Source organism: Talaromyces proteolyticus (assembly GCF_021365285.1).
Source record: "Talaromyces proteolyticus strain PMI_201 chromosome Unknown BGW36scaffold_8, whole genome shotgun sequence".
NCBI classification, from domain to species: Eukaryota; Fungi; Ascomycota; class Eurotiomycetes; order Eurotiales; family Trichocomaceae; genus Talaromyces; species Talaromyces proteolyticus.
The window spans coordinates 1,447,457-1,466,045 of record NW_025764284.1 but is presented as its reverse complement, the minus strand read 5'-3'; the positions used below and the strand labels follow the sequence as shown (position 1 = coordinate 1,466,045).

The 18,589-nt window shown below is 46.8% G+C and overlaps 11 protein-coding genes across 11 annotated transcripts; 5 read left to right on the top strand and 6 right to left on the bottom strand.

Moving 5' to 3' along the window:
• Positions 1 to 38: 38 nt before the first annotated feature.
• On the bottom strand, positions 39 to 2,016 carry BGW36DRAFT_344720 (CAIB/BAIF family enzyme). Its single transcript, XM_046213177.1, has 6 exons — positions 1,688 to 2,016; positions 1,604 to 1,635; positions 1,421 to 1,544; positions 861 to 1,365; positions 515 to 808; positions 39 to 451 (listed from the first exon to the last, which is right to left on the bottom strand). The coding sequence occupies exons 1-6, from the start codon at positions 1,877 to 1,879 to the stop codon at positions 240 to 242; spliced, it is 1,359 nt and encodes a 452-aa protein (XP_046070540.1). The 5' UTR covers positions 1,880 to 2,016; the 3' UTR covers positions 39 to 239.
• BGW36DRAFT_382625 (alpha subunit of riboflavin synthase) lies at positions 2,017 to 2,992 on the top strand. Its single transcript, XM_046216567.1, has 3 exons — positions 2,017 to 2,110; positions 2,167 to 2,289; positions 2,350 to 2,992. Exons 1-3 carry the CDS (start codon positions 2,080 to 2,082, stop codon positions 2,901 to 2,903), a joined length of 708 nt encoding a protein of 235 aa, XP_046070539.1. The 5' UTR covers positions 2,017 to 2,079; the 3' UTR covers positions 2,904 to 2,992.
• A 32-nt stretch (positions 2,993 to 3,024) lies between these two features.
• Positions 3,025 to 4,408, bottom strand: BGW36DRAFT_299459 (Brix domain-containing protein; the record flags this gene model as incomplete). Its single annotated transcript, XM_046211537.1, has 2 exons — positions 3,025 to 4,149; positions 4,205 to 4,408. The coding sequence occupies 2 exons, from the start codon at positions 4,406 to 4,408 to the stop codon at positions 3,025 to 3,027; spliced, it is 1,329 nt and encodes a 442-aa protein (XP_046070538.1).
• Positions 4,409 to 4,630: 222 nt separating this feature from the next.
• BGW36DRAFT_418144 (P-loop containing nucleoside triphosphate hydrolase protein) lies at positions 4,631 to 6,134 on the top strand (the record flags this gene model as incomplete). The annotated part of the gene is made up of 6 exons (XM_046219408.1): positions 4,631 to 4,691; positions 4,722 to 4,845; positions 4,961 to 5,327; positions 5,397 to 5,546; positions 5,603 to 5,678; positions 5,708 to 6,134. The coding sequence occupies 6 exons, from the start codon at positions 4,631 to 4,633 to the stop codon at positions 6,094 to 6,096; spliced, it is 1,167 nt and encodes a 388-aa protein (XP_046070537.1). The 3' UTR covers positions 6,097 to 6,134.
• Positions 6,135 to 8,703, bottom strand: BGW36DRAFT_382619 (N-acetylglucosamine-phosphate mutase). Its single transcript, XM_046216566.1, has 7 exons — positions 8,317 to 8,703; positions 8,240 to 8,253; positions 8,009 to 8,153; positions 7,917 to 7,931; positions 7,356 to 7,862; positions 6,361 to 7,299; positions 6,135 to 6,293 (listed from the first exon to the last, which is right to left on the bottom strand). Exons 1-6 carry the CDS (start codon positions 8,407 to 8,409, stop codon positions 6,430 to 6,432), a joined length of 1,644 nt encoding a protein of 547 aa, XP_046070536.1. The 5' UTR covers positions 8,410 to 8,703; the 3' UTR covers positions 6,135 to 6,293; positions 6,361 to 6,429.
• Positions 8,704 to 8,713: 10 nt separating this feature from the next.
• Positions 8,714 to 10,338, bottom strand: BGW36DRAFT_382616 (putative Mn2 homeostasis protein). The gene is made up of 4 exons (XM_046216565.1): positions 9,869 to 10,338; positions 9,777 to 9,819; positions 8,947 to 9,724; positions 8,714 to 8,886 (listed from the first exon to the last, which is right to left on the bottom strand). The coding sequence occupies exons 1-4, from the start codon at positions 9,986 to 9,988 to the stop codon at positions 8,832 to 8,834; spliced, it is 996 nt and encodes a 331-aa protein (XP_046070534.1). The 5' UTR covers positions 9,989 to 10,338; the 3' UTR covers positions 8,714 to 8,831.
• BGW36DRAFT_382613 (uncharacterized protein) lies at positions 9,702 to 10,338 on the bottom strand. The gene has a single exon (XM_046216564.1). It carries the CDS (start codon positions 10,276 to 10,278, stop codon positions 10,102 to 10,104), a length of 177 nt encoding a protein of 58 aa, XP_046070535.1. The 5' UTR covers positions 10,279 to 10,338; the 3' UTR covers positions 9,702 to 10,101.
• A 44-nt stretch (positions 10,339 to 10,382) lies between these two features.
• Positions 10,383 to 12,335, top strand: BGW36DRAFT_382612 (histone H4 arginine methyltransferase RmtA). Its single transcript, XM_046216563.1, has 7 exons — positions 10,383 to 10,612; positions 10,670 to 10,683; positions 10,751 to 10,770; positions 10,827 to 10,936; positions 11,003 to 11,334; positions 11,388 to 11,859; positions 11,909 to 12,335. Exons 1-7 carry the CDS (start codon positions 10,527 to 10,529, stop codon positions 11,913 to 11,915), a joined length of 1,041 nt encoding a protein of 346 aa, XP_046070533.1. The 5' UTR covers positions 10,383 to 10,526; the 3' UTR covers positions 11,916 to 12,335.
• Position 12,336: 1 nt separating this feature from the next.
• Positions 12,337 to 13,639, top strand: BGW36DRAFT_344704 (putative peroxisomal dehydratase). The gene is made up of 5 exons (XM_046213176.1): positions 12,337 to 12,563; positions 12,634 to 12,682; positions 12,750 to 13,067; positions 13,123 to 13,216; positions 13,269 to 13,639. The coding sequence occupies exons 1-5, from the start codon at positions 12,444 to 12,446 to the stop codon at positions 13,615 to 13,617; spliced, it is 930 nt and encodes a 309-aa protein (XP_046070532.1). The 5' UTR covers positions 12,337 to 12,443; the 3' UTR covers positions 13,618 to 13,639.
• A 61-nt stretch (positions 13,640 to 13,700) lies between these two features.
• BGW36DRAFT_201398 (putative trimethyllysine dioxygenase TmlH) lies at positions 13,701 to 15,475 on the bottom strand. The gene is made up of 9 exons (XM_046209865.1): positions 15,409 to 15,475; positions 15,206 to 15,272; positions 15,093 to 15,153; positions 14,930 to 15,026; positions 14,776 to 14,875; positions 14,627 to 14,726; positions 14,080 to 14,568; positions 13,952 to 14,023; positions 13,701 to 13,885 (listed from the first exon to the last, which is right to left on the bottom strand). Exons 2-9 carry the CDS (start codon positions 15,206 to 15,208, stop codon positions 13,785 to 13,787), a joined length of 1,023 nt encoding a protein of 340 aa, XP_046070531.1. The 5' UTR covers positions 15,209 to 15,272; positions 15,409 to 15,475; the 3' UTR covers positions 13,701 to 13,784.
• Positions 15,476 to 16,137: 662 nt separating this feature from the next.
• On the top strand, positions 16,138 to 18,006 carry BGW36DRAFT_344698 (putative proteasome regulatory particle subunit Rpt5). Its single transcript, XM_046213175.1, has 3 exons — positions 16,138 to 16,607; positions 16,675 to 17,090; positions 17,147 to 18,006. The coding sequence occupies exons 1-3, from the start codon at positions 16,291 to 16,293 to the stop codon at positions 17,803 to 17,805; spliced, it is 1,392 nt and encodes a 463-aa protein (XP_046070530.1). The 5' UTR covers positions 16,138 to 16,290; the 3' UTR covers positions 17,806 to 18,006.
• Positions 18,007 to 18,589: the final 583 nt, after the last annotated feature.

The following is an 18,589-nucleotide window of genomic DNA, read 5'->3' as shown; positions in this document are numbered from 1 at the left end:
CCCAAAAGGTTGTCCTTAGCCTGGATGATCACGTGATTGAACAATTCAATCGAACAATTGTGGATTTTCGTGTATTGATGGTTTAGAAAAATGATAAAATGCAATAAGCCGACAGGATCTTTCTATTGATTTACCAAGTCGACTCGCTCCAAGAAACTGCTATGTGTCTAGTTGGTAGCCGTGAATATCTCACAAAGTGGGAAAATATGTACAGTTCATGTATGCGAAGACGCCACAAGTTATGATACAATGCCCTTCTGCTTCAAAGAAGCAATGTCCTCCTCTCTATAATGCAAAATATCTTGAAGAATTTCATTGGTGTGCTGGCCTAGAGTAGGAGGCGGCGTCCTGACCCCAGGTTTAGCGTGAGAGTATTTGATCGGGGTGTTGACAACCTTGAGAGGTCCACACGCTGGATGGTTGACCTCTGTGACCATGTTGCGGGCGAGGACTATGAAAATACAACGTTAATATCATTGCCTGTTTTATAGCGCTGTTGCGTTCTTGTACTCACCGTGCTCGTGGTTCAGTGTGCCCTGGATATCATTAACGGCAGCATAGGGCATGCCGCTGCCTTCAAATATTTCGAGCCATTCTTGCGTCGTTTTCTGCTTCGTTATTTTCTCAATCATACCATCTATCTCAGCTCGGTTTTTCACCCTAGCACTATTCGTCACGAAGCGATCATCTATTTTCCACTCCGGGCGTCCTAGTCGATCGCTAAGAACACCGAAAAGGCGATCATTTCCACCCCCAAAGAGAATATCGCCATCAAGAGTCTTATAGCTCCGGTACGGAACAATTGAAGCTAAAATATTGTCAGTCGGAACATTTTTCCGTGCCGAAATATCAACACGTACGGTGCGCCGTTCCCCAGCGTCCAGAATCCTTCTCTCCACTTATCAAGGCCGAACTCGCTAAATTGGCAAGCGTAGCAACCTGGACATCACTTAAGCATGCATCAATGTGCTGGCCTTTTCCAGTGCGCGCTCGCGCTATGATTGCTGCCATGATGGCGTTTGATGTATAGAGGCCGGTCGTTAGATCGGTAACTGCAACACCGACTTTCACCGGAGGCCCATCTCGAGAACCTGTAATATGCATCAAGCCAAACTCGGCCTCTACCATGACATCATATCCAGCTCGATTGCTGTAAGGCCCAGTTTGGCCATACCCAGTGATGCTCGCATATATCAGCTTTGGGTTGATCTGGCTTAATGTCTCGTAATCCATTGCGTATTTCTTCAAACTTCCAGGTAGGTAGTTCTCCACAAGGATGTCACATTGCTTTGCAAGATCGTGCAAGATGTCTACGCCTGAAGGATGTGCAAATGACAGACCGATTGACCTCTTATTCCTGTTTACCTAATGAAAAATAAATGTTAGAATATAGCCTATAAAGAGTCGATGCCGGTCATACCGCAAGATAGTAAGCACTTTCGCCAGGACCCTCTTTCGAACCATCCTGGTATTTAGCAAAAGGCGGACCCCAAGCCCTAGTATCATCGCCTCTTTGTGGATGTTCGACTTTGATAACATCTGCTCTGAACATCATTTCAGTCAGCAATATATACGGACACTTGCGCAAAAGAAGATGACATACCCTAGGTCCGCAAGTATTTGGGTACAATAAGGCTATTTCGATAATTAGTATATACGCTCAAACACAACTGATTCCCAACCTCACCCCAGCGAGAACCCTAGTCATATCAAGCACTCGAACGCCTTCCAACGGCAGAACCCCTGTTGTCGGGAGCGCTGTGGACATGAGCCGCCATTGGCCGACATGCTTCGCGACATGCTTCGCGACATATTGAGGACGAACGCATAGCTGCCGCAGTCGCGACAAGTTGCCGTTGACTAATGTGCGTGCCGCCATGTCCAGACGATAGAATTGGCGTGGGGTTCAGCCCTGAAGGCAGCATGTTAGAAGAATAAATACCCAGGATGCGTGCGGAGACCATCATGGTGGTGCGGGGGAAAAGCCGAGGCCACGGCGAACCGATTCACTGCATAATCGGCAACTTGGAAAGAGCCCGAACTCTCATTCTTCTTCCACACCGGCACATTGCGATCACCATGTTTACTGGTCTCGTTGAAACAATCGGGAGTGAGTCTCTCACTATTCATTATGCAAAGCCCGATAGACTGAACACAGCCTTGCAGCGGTGACGTCCCTGGAGCCCCTCGACACCAGCGTCAGCGGGGGCGGGGGTACGTCGCTAACCATCGGAGACTGCGCGGAGATCCTTGGGGATGCACATTTGGGAGATAGCATCAGTGTCAATGGTGCAGTTTATGCCGAGAAACGCACGTCTTTTGTTTGATGCTAATTCTCTGCAATGATAGGAACATGCCTGACTGTCACGGCTTTCGACAAGGATTGGTTCAAGGTCGGCGTCGCACCCGAGACTCTTCGTCGAACGAATCTAGGATTGCTACAGTCAAATTCCAAAGTCAATCTTGAACGAGCCGTCTCCTCTGAGACACGGATGGGTGGTCATTTTGTTCAGGGCCACGTTGACACCACCGCCACGATTCTCTCGGTTACCCCGGATGGAAACGCACTCACGTTCAGACTACAGCCCAGGGATAGGAGCATTTTGAGATATGTTGTGGAGAAAGGCTTCATAACACTCGATGGAGCTAGCCTCACTGTCACGAAAGTTGTCGATGGCGAGGACGGCTATTGGGAGGTCATGCTGATTGCTTACACCCAGGAGAAAGTCGTCACAGCTGCGAAAAAACCTGGCGACGATGTTAATGTCGAGATTGACATGGTTGGAAAGTATGTCGAGAAAAGTGTGCAGGCTTATTTCAGCCAAGGTACTGGAGGTGACTTTGCCATACTGGAGAAAATTGTGGGGAGAATTGTAGACGCAAAACTCCAGCAGTCCAAATAGATTTAACATTTGATTTTGTCTAATCAAGAATAGTGGAACGACTACATATGTACTAGGTGGGGCAGACGATCAAAATATAATCACGTTGGATACTACTATATCCACTTCATAGTGCAATTACTTATTCTTCCATACACTCATCTTCATCGTGTTCAACCTCAGCGTCATCATCGAAATCATCGCTATCCCATTCGTCCTCGTCATCCATACTGACGTCCTCATCGTCCTTATCATCAACAGTTTGCCCATTGGCTTTCGCTTTGACCTTGTCCTGTTTCTTCTTTTCAATGTTCGCTTTTTGTTGCTTCTTTCGTGCTTCCTTCTCATTCTTGCGACGGTTCCATTCATCATCCATTTTCTTGATATCCTTCTCTGACTTCTTGATGAAGTCATGCCACATGATTCTTCCTCCGCACAAACCTTCTTCGACTTTCATCAGCCTCAGTTTCATACGTGGACCCAACTCTATCAGCTTGACAGCTCGTTTCTCTACATTGGGCTTGCTGGTCTGTTTCTCTGACGCCTTGTCGCCAGATTTCATCCGTTGCAATTCACGCCGACTGAGAACTTTCTTTGTAGTATTCTCGGTAATTTCGACTTCGGCATCCGTGTCTAGCTCGGTTTCGCTAGCTGATGTGTAACCACCGCCCGTGGGATCAAGAAGATAATCAGAAACGTCCTCAAGCTTTCCAAGATTTGGAAGACCCTTTTTCCTGTCTTTGTTGCGTTGTTCTGTGGGATCTAGTCGCCTAATTCGCTTTGAGATTCCCGTTTTCCTTGTAGCAATTGCATAGTGCCGGAGATTTAAGATATAAGCATCATCTGCAGAGCCATCAGTTGATGGTTTCTCTCTGTTTAGCATCATAACACGGCGAATAGAAGTTAGAGGAGTAGCCTGTGGGTTGATTGGAGAAAAGAGGGACTGGAAAATGGTCGTGGTGAGAGATTCGAGGCGCTTGGGTATCTTTGAATTTTCATCGGCATCAGGGGTGTTAAAATTGTTCATCACCAGCAGCGGGGGGGTTTGATGGTTCTGTACACCGCCACGGGGATGCTTCAGTGCTTTTGCGACGTCTTTGCACAGAGAGTAATTCTCAACTTTGAAATGTAATGTCGGTCCTCGAGGAGTAAGGGCAAGGCGCATGTTTGTGTTTCCGGTTTGTGACCTGGAGAAAAGAAATAAGTGCGTGACGCCGAGTGGCCCAGCCATCATGGTGTAATCCTTCAATTTGTTGGCCCTTCGTTCCTATGCGTCTCGATGTTAGCGGGTTCCTCGTGGAATATTGGCGAAACAGCCTTACTCTCAGACGACTAGCTGTATCCGGTTCCATCATCAACCGGAAATCTTTGACCAGCTGGCTCACGCTGGATCCAACTTCGCCAGCTCCAATTCGAATTACCATTGACTTTGGAGACTGGCTGGTGGCGGAGACGCCGTTTTTTGGCTTTGCAGGATCATTGCTGACCTGCACATGAGTGCGCTTCTTGGTGCGACGTTTTGCCATCGCTAGAGTATAGATCAGGGACTCAGTAAGTTTTTTTTCCAGTGGTGATGCTTCCTGCCGATAAGATAAAAAACAGAAAAAGTAGTCGGCGGATCGATTTTGCGGCGCTAAAATTATTTTTTTGCGGGTCGGCAACAACCACTACTATCACTATCACTATCGAAGCGAATACAGCATCATAATACTAATTCCAGCACTGAAGAGCTAGCTCGATAGTCGCAAATGCCCGCCTTCAAGAAGCGCAAAGTTTCGCACGGGAAGAAAGACCTTCCGGCCGACCAGAGTGCTTCAGAGATTGACTCCAACGACTAAGAAAAGGCCCAAGACGAAGCCAAAGTCAAAACCCCTAAGACATTCAAAGAGTTAGGAGTAATCCCTCAACTCTGTAAAGCTTGCGATGCGCTGGGGTACAAGGCGCCAACCGCTATTCAAGCCGAGTCTATTCCTTTTAACTTTGCAGAATTGCTGCATATCGACTAAAAACGTCCGGCCTCCGGTTAACTGACTGTTGTTGGAATAGGACCGTGGTTTAATAGAATTAACAGAAACCAGCTCTAGAAAAATTACCGCCTTTGCATTGCCTATTCTACAAGCTCTTATGGACAAACCACAGCCCCTTTTGGGGCTCGTCCTGACGTCGACTCGCGAACCAGCGTATCAAAGCTCGGAGGTCTTTGAGGCTCTTGACTCCAAGGTTTCTGTTCGAACAGTCGTACTAGTCGAAGGCCTGGACATGGTTCCGCAGTCTATCGCAATTGGAAAGCGACCACATATGGTCATCGCTACCCCCGGTCGACTCCTCGACCACTTTGAGAATACGAAAAGCTTCAGTCTACGGACACTGAAGTATTTAGTGATGGGCGAAGCAGACCGACTACTGAATATGGATTTTGGCCCGATTATAAATGAAACCCCGAAAGTTCTACCACATGAACGACGACCGTTTCTTTTCTCGGCGACAATGAGCTCGAAGGTGGAAAGATTGTAGCGTGCATCTCTCAACAACCCCCTGCGAGTCTCTGTTTCTTCCGACAAATACCAAACCGTTGCAACCCTGTTGCAATATTATCAATTCATTCCACACAAGCATAAGGATCTTTATCTGATTTGGCTGCTCAACGAACACGTCGAACAAAGCGTCATCATATTCACAAGAACCATCCATGAGACAATGAGACTAACGATCCTCACGAGAGCTCGGGCTTTGGCGCTATAGCTCTTCATGGTCAACTTTCACAATCGGCACGACTCGGGGCACTAGGGAAATTCCGTAGTCGGAGCAGAGATATTCTAATGTAGGAGTCGCATCCCGAGGTTTAGATATGCCGTATATCGATTTAGTCCTGTGTTACGACCTTTCTGACGATTCAAAGATTCATGTACATCGTATAAGGCGAACGGCTCGTGCAGGGAAAAGTGGCAAGGCCGTGTCTTTTGTCACTCAATACGACGTCGAAGTTTGGCTGAGAGTAGAGAAGGCACTAGATAAGAAACTGCCGGAATACAAAGTTGAGAAAAAGGAGGTTCAGATTTTGTCGGATCGGGTTAGCGAGGCACAACGACAGGCGATCACCGAGTTGAAAGACATGGACAAAAAGAAAGGTGGTAAGGGATCTTCTCTCACGGCCAGGAAACCGCGGTATGGTGGAAAACGTGGAAGAGATCATATGGACCAGGAGGAAGGTTGAATATGAGAATGAGATAAATGTTTACTAGAGAAAAAGACTATGTGGAATTGCATGTAGATGTCATTTGAAGAACAGGACTTTTCTATCCCTAGGAGAAATTGTTTTCGTCACGGCATTATACCCTCAACGGGTTCGCCCACTATCATTGCATTATTGGACAGTCGGCTATTCATATCTGTAACCATCCAGAATTGAGACTTTTTAACCACATCATCAGTATCTTTCACTAACGCTTTTAGCAAATTTATGGCGCTCTCTACGAACCAGAAATTTTGAAATGAAAATCGTACTAAAATATGGCGGATCCTCAAACACGCAACAATCTCCTCCGGTTTAAACATCACTAGCAGAGCCGGCTTCTTTGACAGCGTTCGCAACACGAGTCGCCAGGTCATCAGCCTCAGATCTGCTAGCGGCTTCTGCGTACACCCGCACAGCGTCCTCCGTGCCACTGGCCCGCGCAAAGCTACGGCCCTTGTTGTAGCGAGACTGTAAAGCGTCAATTCTGTCTTGGAGCCCGGCAGGGGATTCGAGTTTGCGTTCAGCGTCGACAGCTTTGAAGATCGATCGATCGGCCACCTCAACGCGGACAAGGCGTGAAGGGAGGTCGGTGTAAGTGCCGAGCCATTCCTTAGTAGTCCATCCTTTGTGCGCTAGAATGGCCTCAACCAGGAGCATGTCCGAAAGAGCGTCACCGACAGCTTGGTTGATAAGGTCAGTAAGCCCCTTCAGAGATTCCAAAGCATGTTGCTGTGCGGGCGACTGTGGCTCCGAGCTCTTGATAGTCTTCAGTGCATTCTCGGAAAAGGTGACAGTTCCGTGACCATTCGCCTCGAAATAAACGCCGACGTCGTAGCGCATGGCAGCGTGGTGCAGATGTTTAACTCCGGTCTTTGTGCAGACAGCCGGGAGCTTCAACACCTTCTCAATATAATCAGTGCTTGCTCCATTGGCATAGGCGGTCTGGATGACTCCAATTTTGAGCTTCTGCGCGATTCCAGCATTTCGAACCAAATCACCAATGAATGATGCAGCAAGTGTTGCAATACGATCACCATCAAGCAGCCTGAAAACATTATTCTCATCCACGAAATAGTACACCAAACGGTCAGCATCCCCGTCAAGAGATGCACAGCGATCTAGGGGCGACGCTTTGGATGATGGAGGGGCTCGCTGTTTTGTTTTCACATAATCGGCACCGCACTAGTTTTCCTATTGTCAACGAAACCCAGTCATAATTGTTCGCATTGGTAACTTACTTCAAAGTTCAGACTGTCTGGGTTGATGACATTGTCGTTGACAACTTTGATATCCACCCCACCTTGGTCTGCGGGTGGGAGAAACTTGAGGAGTTCTCGCAACTTGGGTCCACCGACACCATTGGCGCAGTCAACAGTGAGGTGTCCATGAATCTTGACACTCTTCATGACCTTCTTAAAGGCTTCGCCAAGTTTTTCATAGTAACCCTCCTCAGTGGGCTCCCCGTATTCGTACGGCGTACCAAGGGTGTTCTTGCAGCGAACAACGTAGTGCAACTGCGGGGTAGTCATATATTTGAAGTCCGTAAATTCGACTTCCGTAGCAGTGAGAGCTGCACTCAAGATACCGACAAGTCGAGAGCCCGATGCACGCGTATCGCGAGCAAATACAACACGAGCAGGGTTTTTCATGTTGATGTCAATCTCCTTGATCAATTCATCGTAGACATCTGCTACTTTTTCAAGTGGAGCATTTGCAAGTTTGGTCGCATATGCCTCCCATTCGGCCTATTTTCATAATTAGCAGTGAGAAAACAAGTATCAGACCTAATTGATCCTAACCTCGAGCATTTCACCCTATAATACAGCCTTGTTAGCATTGAAACATGAAAAGCTTGTCGCACATATAAGAATTGGGTGAAATGCCCACTCACCATTGGATCGACCAGCTTCACGCCATTGTCTTCAGCGGGGTTGTGGCTGGCTGTAACCATCACACCAATCCACTGGCCATTGAGTTTCTTTGAGCGGAGCCCAGCAAGGAGACCTACGGCAAAGACGACAGTGTTAAGCAAGTCCCTATTGAGAAGCGGAGACAGAGTTAGCGATCGCCCGGGGAGGAATCGCGGGAAAGACGTCGACATGAACGTGTAGGGTCAGCTCACGCTTTCATGCGGAACTAAGATGCTAGTTAGATACAGATCGAAGTGCAAATTGCGGATTGAAGTTCTCAAGGACCTACACCTGCAGTTCCATACTCGAAAACGCGACCTTCTGGAAAGCGATATTTCAAAGCAGCCTCCTTGATGGCCTGGTGAACAGCAGGAGACGCCATTGCGGCGCGAATTTGGGTGATGTTCTTGTTTGTTTGGTGAACACGATCAGAGCCGGGCGGGCGCAGGAAGAGAAGAGGAGAGAAACGACAGGGAAGGGGTTTTCAGGAATATTAATGGAAACGGAAACGGAGGGTGGTGGCTGTGAGGTGAGACAGGGCAATGCTTGGGGAGGGGCAAGAAATAATAATGACTACAAAACGGGGTAAGGCTGCGTCGTTGCCGCAGGGAGCTCAAAGCTTTGGCGGTCGGCCCGTCTTAGCGCGCCGCGGGGTTACCATGAATACCATGAATGCTAAGGTATTTAATAGCTATGAGGAATAGTATATTTGCTCTCTATTTCGTACCCACACGGTATATCGCTCTTTGCCCAACGCAAAGCATGCCAATGGGAGAAAACGCAACGTTACATTATATATTACACTCAGGCCTTCAGCCTCTCGACCGTCATGTCGTCTTGTGCATCCTTGATGATGAAGCTGCAAGCGTTGTCAGTCAGTGGAACATCAGCCAGGAACGCTCGACCGAAATGTACTTACGCATACCACCATGCCGCCGGGATCACGGTACCCAGGTGCCACAGGCTGTGTGCATCGATCAACCCCCACCAAGGCGGGAAATCCAGCAGCTCGAGGCTCATCGCCAACGAAATCCAAGTAACAATCAGGCCAGGCCACGCTGTCCACGGTTTCTTAGGCTCCTTCCGGTACCGATACACGCTGAATACTATCCACAACACATTCTGAATGCTGCCAATGACAATATTCGCGATCATGTTGTAGGTATAATCCCACGACCAAAGGCTGAGGTAGGAGACATGGGCAACATACAACAGGATGCAGAGATAGGTCCATGTTCGGCGTATGGTTGATTTGGAGCGGTTCTTCTGGTCGTCCAAGCGGAAAATTCGAATAACCGCAAGGAACAGCCCCATGAGCACGCTTGCGCCGGCCGCCCAGTAATCCAACTTCTCGGTTATTGGGAAGTCTCTTGCGTGGAATATCATGCTAAAAGCCCAGCTTGTAAGGCCACAATATCCAAAAGCGACATAGTATTTGCGAAGTGGATATGAAGTCGGAATCGATTCGTCAATTCTCTTCAAGCCGTAATAATGAGCAAGGAGGTTTAAGAACGAAAAGACCACAGAGAAGATCTCCTGCATGCCGAGCACTCTATAAAATGGCCATTTACCATGGAACTGGACGATTGGTTGTAGCATAGGGAATTCCCGATTGACCCTGCGATCTGTAATGACATGTTGGCAAGTATAGTCGCATTCTGCACCGCACGTCCACCACATCAAACGGAGGTGAAGTGCTACCCAGGTATTCGTTAGCATCCAAGCAAAGGGTTAAAACTAGGGACTCACGTATAGCAGAGTTGCCATTATCGCAGTTCTCTTCTTTGCAGATCTACTGCTGTCAGATTCTAGAGCATCAAGCATGCGAGAACAGGGACTACCTTGACGCATTCTTTGAAATCCGGCAATCGGTCTCCAATTGAGGCCAGTGAATGGCCCACGAGGAGGGTCAGGGCCAATACAATTATAGTAGACCGCAATGAACACCGGAGTGCCATCATCTTGTATTCTTGTGTTGATAGGGGCGGTCTAAGAGAAGAATCGTGATGACAACATGCCACTAACAAGACGCGAGCCGTTGCCGCTTTTCCCAATCAATCGACTGATGCTCAGGTCACAGTGTACCGCTGAATGACGCTATTATAAGTATCGTAGATGGTAACCTAGCTCTACTCAAGCTTGTCGATTTACAAAATGAACAATATTGATAGGCCCCGAGGATTTGGCTGTTTTTTTGAGTATGGTTGCAGCTGCGGCTGCTGATTGGACAGATGGTCTGGAAATGGTCCATTTTCACGTGACATATCGCTTTTAGGGCTAGCGGCAGATAGGCCGAAGTGGGCTGCCTGAGGCTAGCCGGGAATTTCAAAAAGAAAAAAAGAAAATCGCTTGGAATGTTCGTCTGTCTCTATAGATCAGCATCTGTCTTTGAGTTCTGAATTCATCATTTCTTCTGAGATCTAGCTCCGATATAGTTAATTTTACATTCTCTTTGTTTCTCTCTGTGTGTTCAGTTTCTACTCGAACGTTTTTGGCAATATGGCTGCGACTCCCAACGCTGCCACCACAAGCAGCGCCGATCGTATGGTTGGCGCTGACCACGCTGAAGTTCGCTATTTCACAAGGTAAGTCCATTCCTAACAATCGGAAAAAGAGGCGAAAGCTGACAGGTCTTACTACAGTTATGATCATCATGGTATTTTTCATCACTCGTCTCGAATTATAAAGAAACTCAACTGATAAGGCTTTGCTCTGTGATAAAGGCATTCATGAAGAAATGCTGGTATGTGTCATCTGGTCCCCCAGCTGGCTGTTACTAACCAATATGGCACATTGCAGAAAGATGATGTGCGTACTCGATCCTATCGTGATGCCATTTATCAGAACAAGCATATCTTCAAAGACAAAGTCGTTCTTGACGTCGGATGCGGCACCGGCATTCTCAGCATGTTAGTCAACCTACGGCTGCTGGCCAGAACTACATATACATACTAACCACCATCTTTCCACATTAGGTTCGCCGTTCGCGCTGGCGCTAAGCACGTTATCGGTGTTGACATGTCCTCAATCATTGAGAAGGCCCGCGCGATTGTTGCCGTCAACGGCATGGCCGACAAGATTACCCTTTTACAGGGTAAGATGGAGGAGGTGGTACTGCCTTTCCCTCAGGTTGACATAATCGTTTCCGAGTGGATGGGATACTTCCTTCTATACGAAAGCATGCTGGACACTGTCCTTTATGCTCGTGATAGATATCTTGCTCCTGGGGGCAAGATCTTCCCGGATCAAGCCACCATCTACGTTGCTGCTATCGAAGATGGCGAGTACAAGGATGATAAGATCGGCTGTAAGTATTTACGAACCCATACTTGAAGAAAAATACTGACAATCCCGTGCTAGTCTGGGACAACGTTTACGGCTTTGACTATAGCCCAATGAAGGAGACTGCACTCAGCGAACCGCTCGTCGATACCGTTGAGCTGAAAGCGGTTGTCACTGACCCCTGTCCAGTCCTTACGTTGGATTTGTACACCGTCACGACGGCCGACCTAGCTTTCCGAGTCCCATACTCTCTTGCAGTTAAGCGCAGCGATTTCATCCACGCCATCATCGCTTGGTTTGACATTCAATTCACTGCGTGTCATAAACCAATCACTTTCTCCACCGGACCACATGCGAAATACACCCACTGGAAGCAAACCGTCTTCTACTTGCGCGACGTTCTTACTGTTGAAGAAGAGGAAGTCGTCAACGGTTTTCTTGAGAACAAGCCCAATTCCAAGAACAAGCGCGACCTGGACATCAGGTTGTCATATAACCTTGAAACACAAGACCAAACTCGTTTTGCGCAAGGCGAGTGCGAATACAAAATGTAAGGCCCGTTGTCCTGTATGGGAATACTGTAATGCTAACTTCTCCAGGTGCTAAACACGGGGATATATGGACACTTCACCAATCTAACATACGCATATCTCTTCCCCTGGCTTTCTTCCTTTTGCTCATTGATTACCGGCGTTATTGGAGAGGTGTGTGTGAAAAGGCATATAAGGCGCTACATTCGGTCGATGGAAAAGATAACATGAAGAGATGATGATAATGAGCTCCTCGAAATTCACAGATGAGATAGATACCCCGAGTTGACGCTGAACATATTTAATCTACTTCGATTATTTTGGCTTGTGGCTATCCCTTGCATGGTGTATCTGTGTAACTATTTGTCTGTAATACTCATGTCGGCATCGGTGTCAGGTTAGGCACCTCGTGCCTCGGCTCCACAACTTTACCGAGCCATCCCCAGATTGCTCATTGAGCAATGCGGAGTAACCAACCCTATATCAACCATTTACGTACGTATCATTCGTAAGCAACCATTGAAATATCCGCCGTCAATTTTGAATAAATCTGTCTCTCTTTCAACTACCCTGAAAACAATTTCCTCCTCAAAATTCGCTCGTCATGTCTGGTCCTGGAGTTGGCTTTGAATATCCCAGCGAGGAAGTAACCTGGCTGAAGCGAGATGCATTGCTTTTCGCGAATAGCATCGGATGCAAAGCCGACGAATTGCATTTTCTTTATGTGCGCCCCTTCAAGCAAACTCTTTTCCATCAGTAAGTGGACTAAGCTGACACGACAGCAATATCCGTAGGAACTCCACCCAGATTTCGCTGTCTTTCCTACATATGTAACCATTCTACGTAAGCTTCTACCGTTTTGTTTTCCTTCTTATTCAAAGTAGAAAAACTCACTGGTTTCCTTAACCAGCGTTCAAATTGACAAATCCCGATGTCATCGACTTCTACGCATCGCGAAGCAAAACACCCATCCCCGGTGTTCCCAATTTCGACTCTCAACGCGTCGTCGACGGCGAGCGCAAGATTGAATTTCTGAAGCAGTTGCCCACATCCAGTGAGGGAAAGAAATTTGAAATTCGATCAAAGGTTTTAGGTGTTTATGATAAGGGCAAAGCATCCGTTCTTGAAACGGAAACTACTATCGTGGACAAGGATACGGAAGAGGTTTACTCGAGAGCAATTGGTAGCGCCTTTTTCGTTGGACAAGGAGGCTGGGGTGGTCCAAAGGGTATAATTGGCTTCTATGCTTGGGTTTTCATATCCTTCTAACACAAGGAAAATAGGCCCTAGTGCTGTGAATTACCCTCCGCCGCAAGGGAAGAAGCCGGATGCTATATCTATTGATCAAACCGGTCAGGAGACCGCCCACCTTTACCGGTGAGTATCGAATTTGTTCTTATGATTTAGCATCATCTAATCAGTTGATAAGTCTGAATGGCGACTATAACCCTCTTCACGCCACGCCTGAGCCTGGCCAGAAGATGGGCTTCGGCGGCACTATCATTCACGGGTTGTACAGTTGGAATGCCACGGCTCATGCCGTCCTAAGAGAACTCGGCGGTAGTGACCCTAAGCACCTGCGAGAATTCCAGGCTCGTTTTGCATCCCCTGTCCGTCCAGGGGATAGACTCACTACGGAGATGTGGAAGATAGGGGAGGCCGACAACGATGGGTTCCAGGAGGTTCGCTTTATTACAAAGAATCAGGATGGGAAAGTCGTGTTGAGTAATGGCCGTGCCGTTGTAAAGGTTGTAAGTAAGAGCGGCAGTAAGCTTTGAGAAATATATAGTTGCTGAAGTCGTATGAATATTGGATGGATTTCACGTGTATTTACAATTGTTAAAGGCCATCATCTATCAACATACACAACTTTTTTTCTAGAGCTAGTCCTCAACTGGTTTGATCAAGAGTTTTGGGGTTTCAAATGTTGTTAACCGACACCGTGTTAGCACGTAATTCGAGTGTCAAGTGTTCCTATTTTGTTCAATGTTTTCTCCCTTCCGTCTCGGAGGAGTCGATACCGAGAGATGAAATCATCGTTGTTTACTGTGAATCCAAGTAATCAGCAAATCAAATACATTTTCAGTTAATTCAAACGACCCAAATACATACTGTATCCGCCACACATCCTACGCTTTCCTCGGAACTCGGTACGCCCATGAAGCATTCTCCAGTTATCAAAAACTTTCACTATCGTCAGCATCATCGAAAAGACTTCATAAACAGGCAAGACAACATACTAAACGCTGTTCCCGGCTCAAGCTGCATTTTGATCTTTATATTCGCTCGATTGATAATGTTATTGTAATGCCGTGCAGCTTCGTACCACAACTCGGCTTCTTGCGGTGTCCAGTCAACTTTGACGGCACGATCATAGTTGTTCCAGCGAATTCTACGAAGTATCGCGGTGGATTCATCTCTTTCAAAGACGGGAAACAATTGATAGGGCTGAATACAAACATCGTCATTGCCGCTTGAGTGCCAGGGCTGTGGAATATTTGCGAGGGCTTTTACGTTGGCCTGGCTTTCTGCATACATGACTGCTGCCGCGCGAAATCCATCGACAAGTAAGGTTTCACCACCTTCTCCTCCTGTGTGAGACAGCAGATGGAATAATTGCAACCTTGCCGGGTCCGAGAAATATGTGTTGTCGGTATGGACGTCGAGGGCTTCGGAAGTGTATGCGGTATCTTTATATGTCAAGTCCGATGTAAAGTCCCAAAAGCCGCCTGAAGCTCATTAATATCTTAACTCTAAATTGCAGTATGTACTAGAGTTTAGTCATACCATAATGCGTATGTCGGATGAATGCGATCCTTTCTAGAAGGCCCTGCGTAATTTCCGGTTCCAATGGAACGCCCCGAACCATACAATAGCCATAATCAACCTACTGACAGTAAGATACTAGAAGCACAAATATAGATGAAAATTCATACAATATGCGCGAGCCAAAGAGCAAGGCCATCTGAAGTTTCCATGACTTCTTGAAAGTCAACCGTTGGGTGGTTAAAGTCGTCAGACACATATTTAAACTCCCTATAAATAAGACCATGTCAGAATCACTAATCATTGAACTATTTATAAGCCCACCTAAAGTTCAAAATCTCCTGACTGGGGCGAAGAGCTGGTGGTAATTGATGGTCTTTCAACCAAGAATGGGGGTAGACTCCAGTATGCCCATCTGACCCTAATTATTTGAAATTCAGCATTGCAAAATAGAAAGGAATATAGTAATAACAATTGACATGCATACATTGTACTGTAGCCTGTTCAGAACTGATACCTACGGCATTTGCTTGGACGTCTTTAGGTAGCTGTTATATATCTAATTTAGTTATAATCTTGAAAAAGTTTTCAGTGTCTCACCATAAGTGTGCTAACTATTCGCTGTCGTGTGAGAGGGTGTATACAGCTAGAGCACTGGCAGTTTTCCCTGCATGGGCATCAAGTCAGTTCTATACATCACTTTCGTCCACGTGCAGGCTATAGTAAACTCCACACACCTAAGCCAAAATGAAGGACTGATATGTAGTCAGTCATTAGTCTTAACAATTGAAAACCAGACTTACTACGGCTGGTACTGTTCAAGGTGCACCATTGGAACATTTCCATTCTCAGGGGTTTCAAGGCGGGAGCCGTTAACGTGTGTTGAATAGGAACGTCGTTTGTATACTTGTCCTAGCGAGTTAATCCGTGGGTTATAAACAGGATTCCCGGGGTTTCCCTGCGTGGAACCTAAGAAGATTGTGGACTATCAAACTTAGGAGATTGAAGTTAATAAGGGATCATGCACAGCACATACCCGGTGGATCTGTCTTCTAGATGTTGCTTGTAGGGATATTCTGGTGCTTAAAAATCGTCAGTCAAGTTCCCGTCAAGTCCAAAATCCCCTTACCAAGACGCCATCAGCAAATATGAAGAATATGTTCTGGCTTGACTGCCCGGACAGAAACGCTGCCATGGCATGATGCGTTCAAACATTGCCGAGGATATGCACGAGGAGGTATCAAATCCGATTTTGGATACACAATTGAGATGGCCCTCACGTAAATGAGCTAAATATTGAAATCAGACGTTCAATTGCACAATCCTTCACAATACTTCCGACGAGCACATACCGAACTCTCAATAATTGTAAAGCGTTCTGCGCGCTCAAATAAACGGAGGGGAACCATCTCGATAAGATAAGAGGGCTGTATCAGTGTATCCGCGATACCAACTTCCCACGGCACCACGTGACCATCGCAACGACGGCCTCAGGCAGGCTAGGCGACTACAGCTTGCGTCTTACTAACACTAACACCTTTAAGCTGGAGCTCACCCGAGACTGGCCTCCGTCATTACAGCCACCTTCGTTCTCACCGCATTCCCCTTCATCTCCTTGTCAGCTATATATCCATCATCGATTCAACGTATCTACCTACTAATTCCACAAAATCCCCGTCACTGCCATGTCCACTCTTGAAGATCTCGACGACCTCGAGCGCGAGGACCAGGACAAAAAGCAACAGCAACAGGGCGATGGTGGCGACGAGAAGAAGCCGAGTGAGGATGGCGATGCTGAAATGCAGGATGCAAAGAAAGACGAGGCCGACGATCTTCTTGATGAAGAGCTCCTTGGAGCAAGCACAGAAGACATCAAGAAGCGGCGGCGACTGCTAGACAACGAGCTGCGGATCATGAAGAGCGAGTTCCAGCGGTTGACACACGAGCAGAATACGATGAGGGAGAAGGTCAAGGAGAATTTGGATAAAATTGAGAATAACAGGTAGGCTCAGCTTTGACTACTTAATGGCAACTGGACGTTGGCTTGTATAGCCGCTTACGGGGACTAGACAATTACCATACCTTGTCGGAAATGTCGTCGAGCTCCTAGATCTTGATGTTGAAGCAGAAGCTGCCGAAGAAGGTGCCAATATTGATCTCGACGCTACTCGCGTCGGAAAGTCTGCTGTCATCAAAACATCAACGCGTCAAACCATCTTCCTTCCACTTATCGGTCTCGTCGACCACGAGAAACTCAAACCTGGTGACCTTATCGGTGTGAACAAGGACTCATACCTTGTTCTCGACACTCTCCCGGCAGAGTATGACAGCCGTGTCAAGGCAATGGAGGTTGACGAGAAACCGACAGAGAAATACAGCGATGTCGGTGGCTTGAGTAAACAGATTGAGGAGCTTGTTGAAGCCGTTGTCTGGCCAATGCAAGAAGCCGAAAAGTTTAAGAAGATTGGCATTAAAGCGCCTAAAGGTATATTCCAATAATAACACCAAAAACTTTTACTTGTCTGATCTAATTCACTTCAGGTGCCCTCATGTACGGACCTCCAGGTACCGGTAAAACTTTACTTGCCCGTGCTTGTGCTGCTCAGTCAAATGCCACTTTCCTCAAGCTCGCAGGTCCTCAACTCGTACAAATGTTCATTGGTGATGGTGCTAAGCTAGTGCGTGACTGTTTCGCTCTGGCGAAAGAAAAGGCTCCATCTATCATCTTCATCGACGAACTCGATGCGGTCGGCACAAAACGTTTCGATTCCGAAAAGTCCGGAGACCGTGAAGTTCAACGAACCATGTTGGAACTCCTCAACCAACTCGACGGCTTTGCATCAGATGACCGCGTCAAGGTGCTCGCCGCCACTAACCGTGTCGACGTACTCGATCCCGCATTGCTACGATCCGGCCGTCTAGACCGCAAAATCGAATTTCCTCTCCCCAACGAGGAAGCCCGAGCCCAAATCCTACAAATCCACTCGCGTAAAATGACCACGGACGACGGCGTCAACTGGGCTGAACTGGCTCGTAGTACCGACGAATTTGGTGGCGCAATGCTGAAAGCCGTGTGCGTGGAAGCCGGTATGATTGCGTTGAGGAAGGGCATGAACAAGGTCAACCATGAGCACTACGTGGATGCAATTGGAGAGGTGCAGTCGAAGAAGAAGGACACGAACATGGGTATCTACGTTTAGAGTTTCTATCTAGGCTCGCTTTTCACATTGGCCATCTGTCCTCTTGTATTGTTAATTTAAATCGATGATAATGATATAAGCTGCCACCCTGCATAACTAGAGAATACACTAGCATTTACATGACCTGAAAATCTCACAGATTCAACGTTGAATCGATACATGTAGTGTGGCTATCACCCTATATACTTATTTCCAATTTACATATCAATTTGATTAATTTACTGTTCACCACATCCTCCACATATGCAGACTTACAACCTATCTACATGTATATGCATGTATATGTGGTGCTGTCTCGGGATAGACACGTGAGTTGACTACTGTTCCCAAAGTTATTACATGTAGATGTAGATTTCTCAGATGTTACCTGAACTAATGTTCATGCTGTACATATATACCTAGTACCGGCCTATTAATTATATACATGTATACACCACCCATCCGTCCATCCATTCACCCATGACTAAATCCCGCCTAAATATCAACAAAAAAAACCCAGCGATTAGGTAGATAGATCAGCAGGTCAAAGCCGAAAGCAATATTGTACACACAAAATATCGTACAAATATGTCCAAAGTAATTTCTCCAAGGAACAAAAAAGAGAAAAAAGGAAGGATTTTTAAGACATTAGAAAGGAAAGTAAATCCGGTGAACGCCGTGGTGCCTGCCTGTCCTCAGTAGATAGGGTATATCCAGTAGACTGATTGCGAGAATAAAATAATGTGAATGAAAGCAAATAATGCACAATGGCGAAAAGTACACTGATTAGTTTGTTCAGTATGTT

Bases quoted from the DNA above. Each gene is read 5' to 3' on its own strand.
- BGW36DRAFT_344704 (XM_046213176.1), top strand. From the start codon at position 12,444: ATGTCTGGTCCTGGAGTTGGCTTTGAATATCCCAGCGAGGAAGTAACC. The intron at 13,068-13,122 runs GTATAATTGGCT...CAAGGAAAATAG, and splicing joins AGGCTGGGGTGGTCCAAAGG to GCCCTAGTGCTGTGAATTAC. The intron at 13,217-13,268 runs GTGAGTATCGAA...TCAGTTGATAAG, and splicing joins GAGACCGCCCACCTTTACCG to TCTGAATGGCGACTATAACC.
- BGW36DRAFT_382613 (XM_046216564.1), bottom strand. From the start codon at position 10,278: ATGGACCATTTCCAGACCATCTGTCCAATCAGCAGCCGCAGCTGCAAC.
- BGW36DRAFT_382616 (XM_046216565.1), bottom strand. From the start codon at position 9,988: ATGATGGCACTCCGGTGTTCATTGCGGTCTACTATAATTGTATTGGCC. The intron at 9,820-9,868 runs GTAGTCCCTGTT...TGACAGCAGTAG, and splicing joins ATTTCAAAGAATGCGTCAAG to ATCTGCAAAGAAGAGAACTG. The intron at 9,725-9,776 runs GTGAGTCCCTAG...ATACCTGGGTAG, and splicing joins TAATGGCAACTCTGCTATAC to CACTTCACCTCCGTTTGATG.
- BGW36DRAFT_382612 (XM_046216563.1), top strand. From the start codon at position 10,527: ATGGCTGCGACTCCCAACGCTGCCACCACAAGCAGCGCCGATCGTATG. The intron at 10,771-10,826 runs GTATGTGTCATC...GGCACATTGCAG, and splicing joins GCATTCATGAAGAAATGCTG to AAAGATGATGTGCGTACTCG. The intron at 10,937-11,002 runs GTTAGTCAACCT...TTTCCACATTAG, and splicing joins GGCACCGGCATTCTCAGCAT to GTTCGCCGTTCGCGCTGGCG.
- BGW36DRAFT_201398 (XM_046209865.1), bottom strand. The intron at 14,876-14,929 runs GTGGGCTTATAA...TCTTATTTATAG, and splicing joins CAGGAGATTTTGAACTTTAG to GGAGTTTAAATATGTGTCTG. The intron at 13,886-13,951 runs GTATGTATTTGG...TTGGATTCACAG, and splicing joins TAGGATGTGTGGCGGATACA to TAAACAACGATGATTTCATC.
- BGW36DRAFT_344720 (XM_046213177.1), bottom strand. From the start codon at position 1,879: ATGGCGGCACGCACATTAGTCAACGGCAACTTGTCGCGACTGCGGCAG. The intron at 1,636-1,687 runs GTGAGGTTGGGA...TTATCGAAATAG, and splicing joins TGACTAGGGTTCTCGCTGGG to CCTTATTGTACCCAAATACT. The intron at 809-860 runs GTACGTGTTGAT...ACAATATTTTAG, and splicing joins ACGCTGGGGAACGGCGCACC to CTTCAATTGTTCCGTACCGG.
- BGW36DRAFT_344698 (XM_046213175.1), top strand. From the start codon at position 16,291: ATGTCCACTCTTGAAGATCTCGACGACCTCGAGCGCGAGGACCAGGAC. The intron at 16,608-16,674 runs GTAGGCTCAGCT...TACGGGGACTAG, and splicing joins GATAAAATTGAGAATAACAG to ACAATTACCATACCTTGTCG. The intron at 17,091-17,146 runs GTATATTCCAAT...AATTCACTTCAG, and splicing joins TGGCATTAAAGCGCCTAAAG to GTGCCCTCATGTACGGACCT.
- BGW36DRAFT_382625 (XM_046216567.1), top strand. From the start codon at position 2,080: ATGTTTACTGGTCTCGTTGAAACAATCGGGA. The intron at 2,111-2,166 runs GTGAGTCTCTCA...ACAGCCTTGCAG, and splicing joins TCTCGTTGAAACAATCGGGA to CGGTGACGTCCCTGGAGCCC. The intron at 2,290-2,349 runs GTGCAGTTTATG...CTGCAATGATAG, and splicing joins AGATAGCATCAGTGTCAATG to GAACATGCCTGACTGTCACG.
- BGW36DRAFT_382619 (XM_046216566.1), bottom strand. From the start codon at position 8,409: ATGGCGTCTCCTGCTGTTCACCAGGCCATCAAGGAGGCTGCTTTGAAA. The intron at 7,300-7,355 runs GTAAGTTACCAA...TAGGAAAACTAG, and splicing joins CAGACAGTCTGAACTTTGAA to TGCGGTGCCGATTATGTGAA.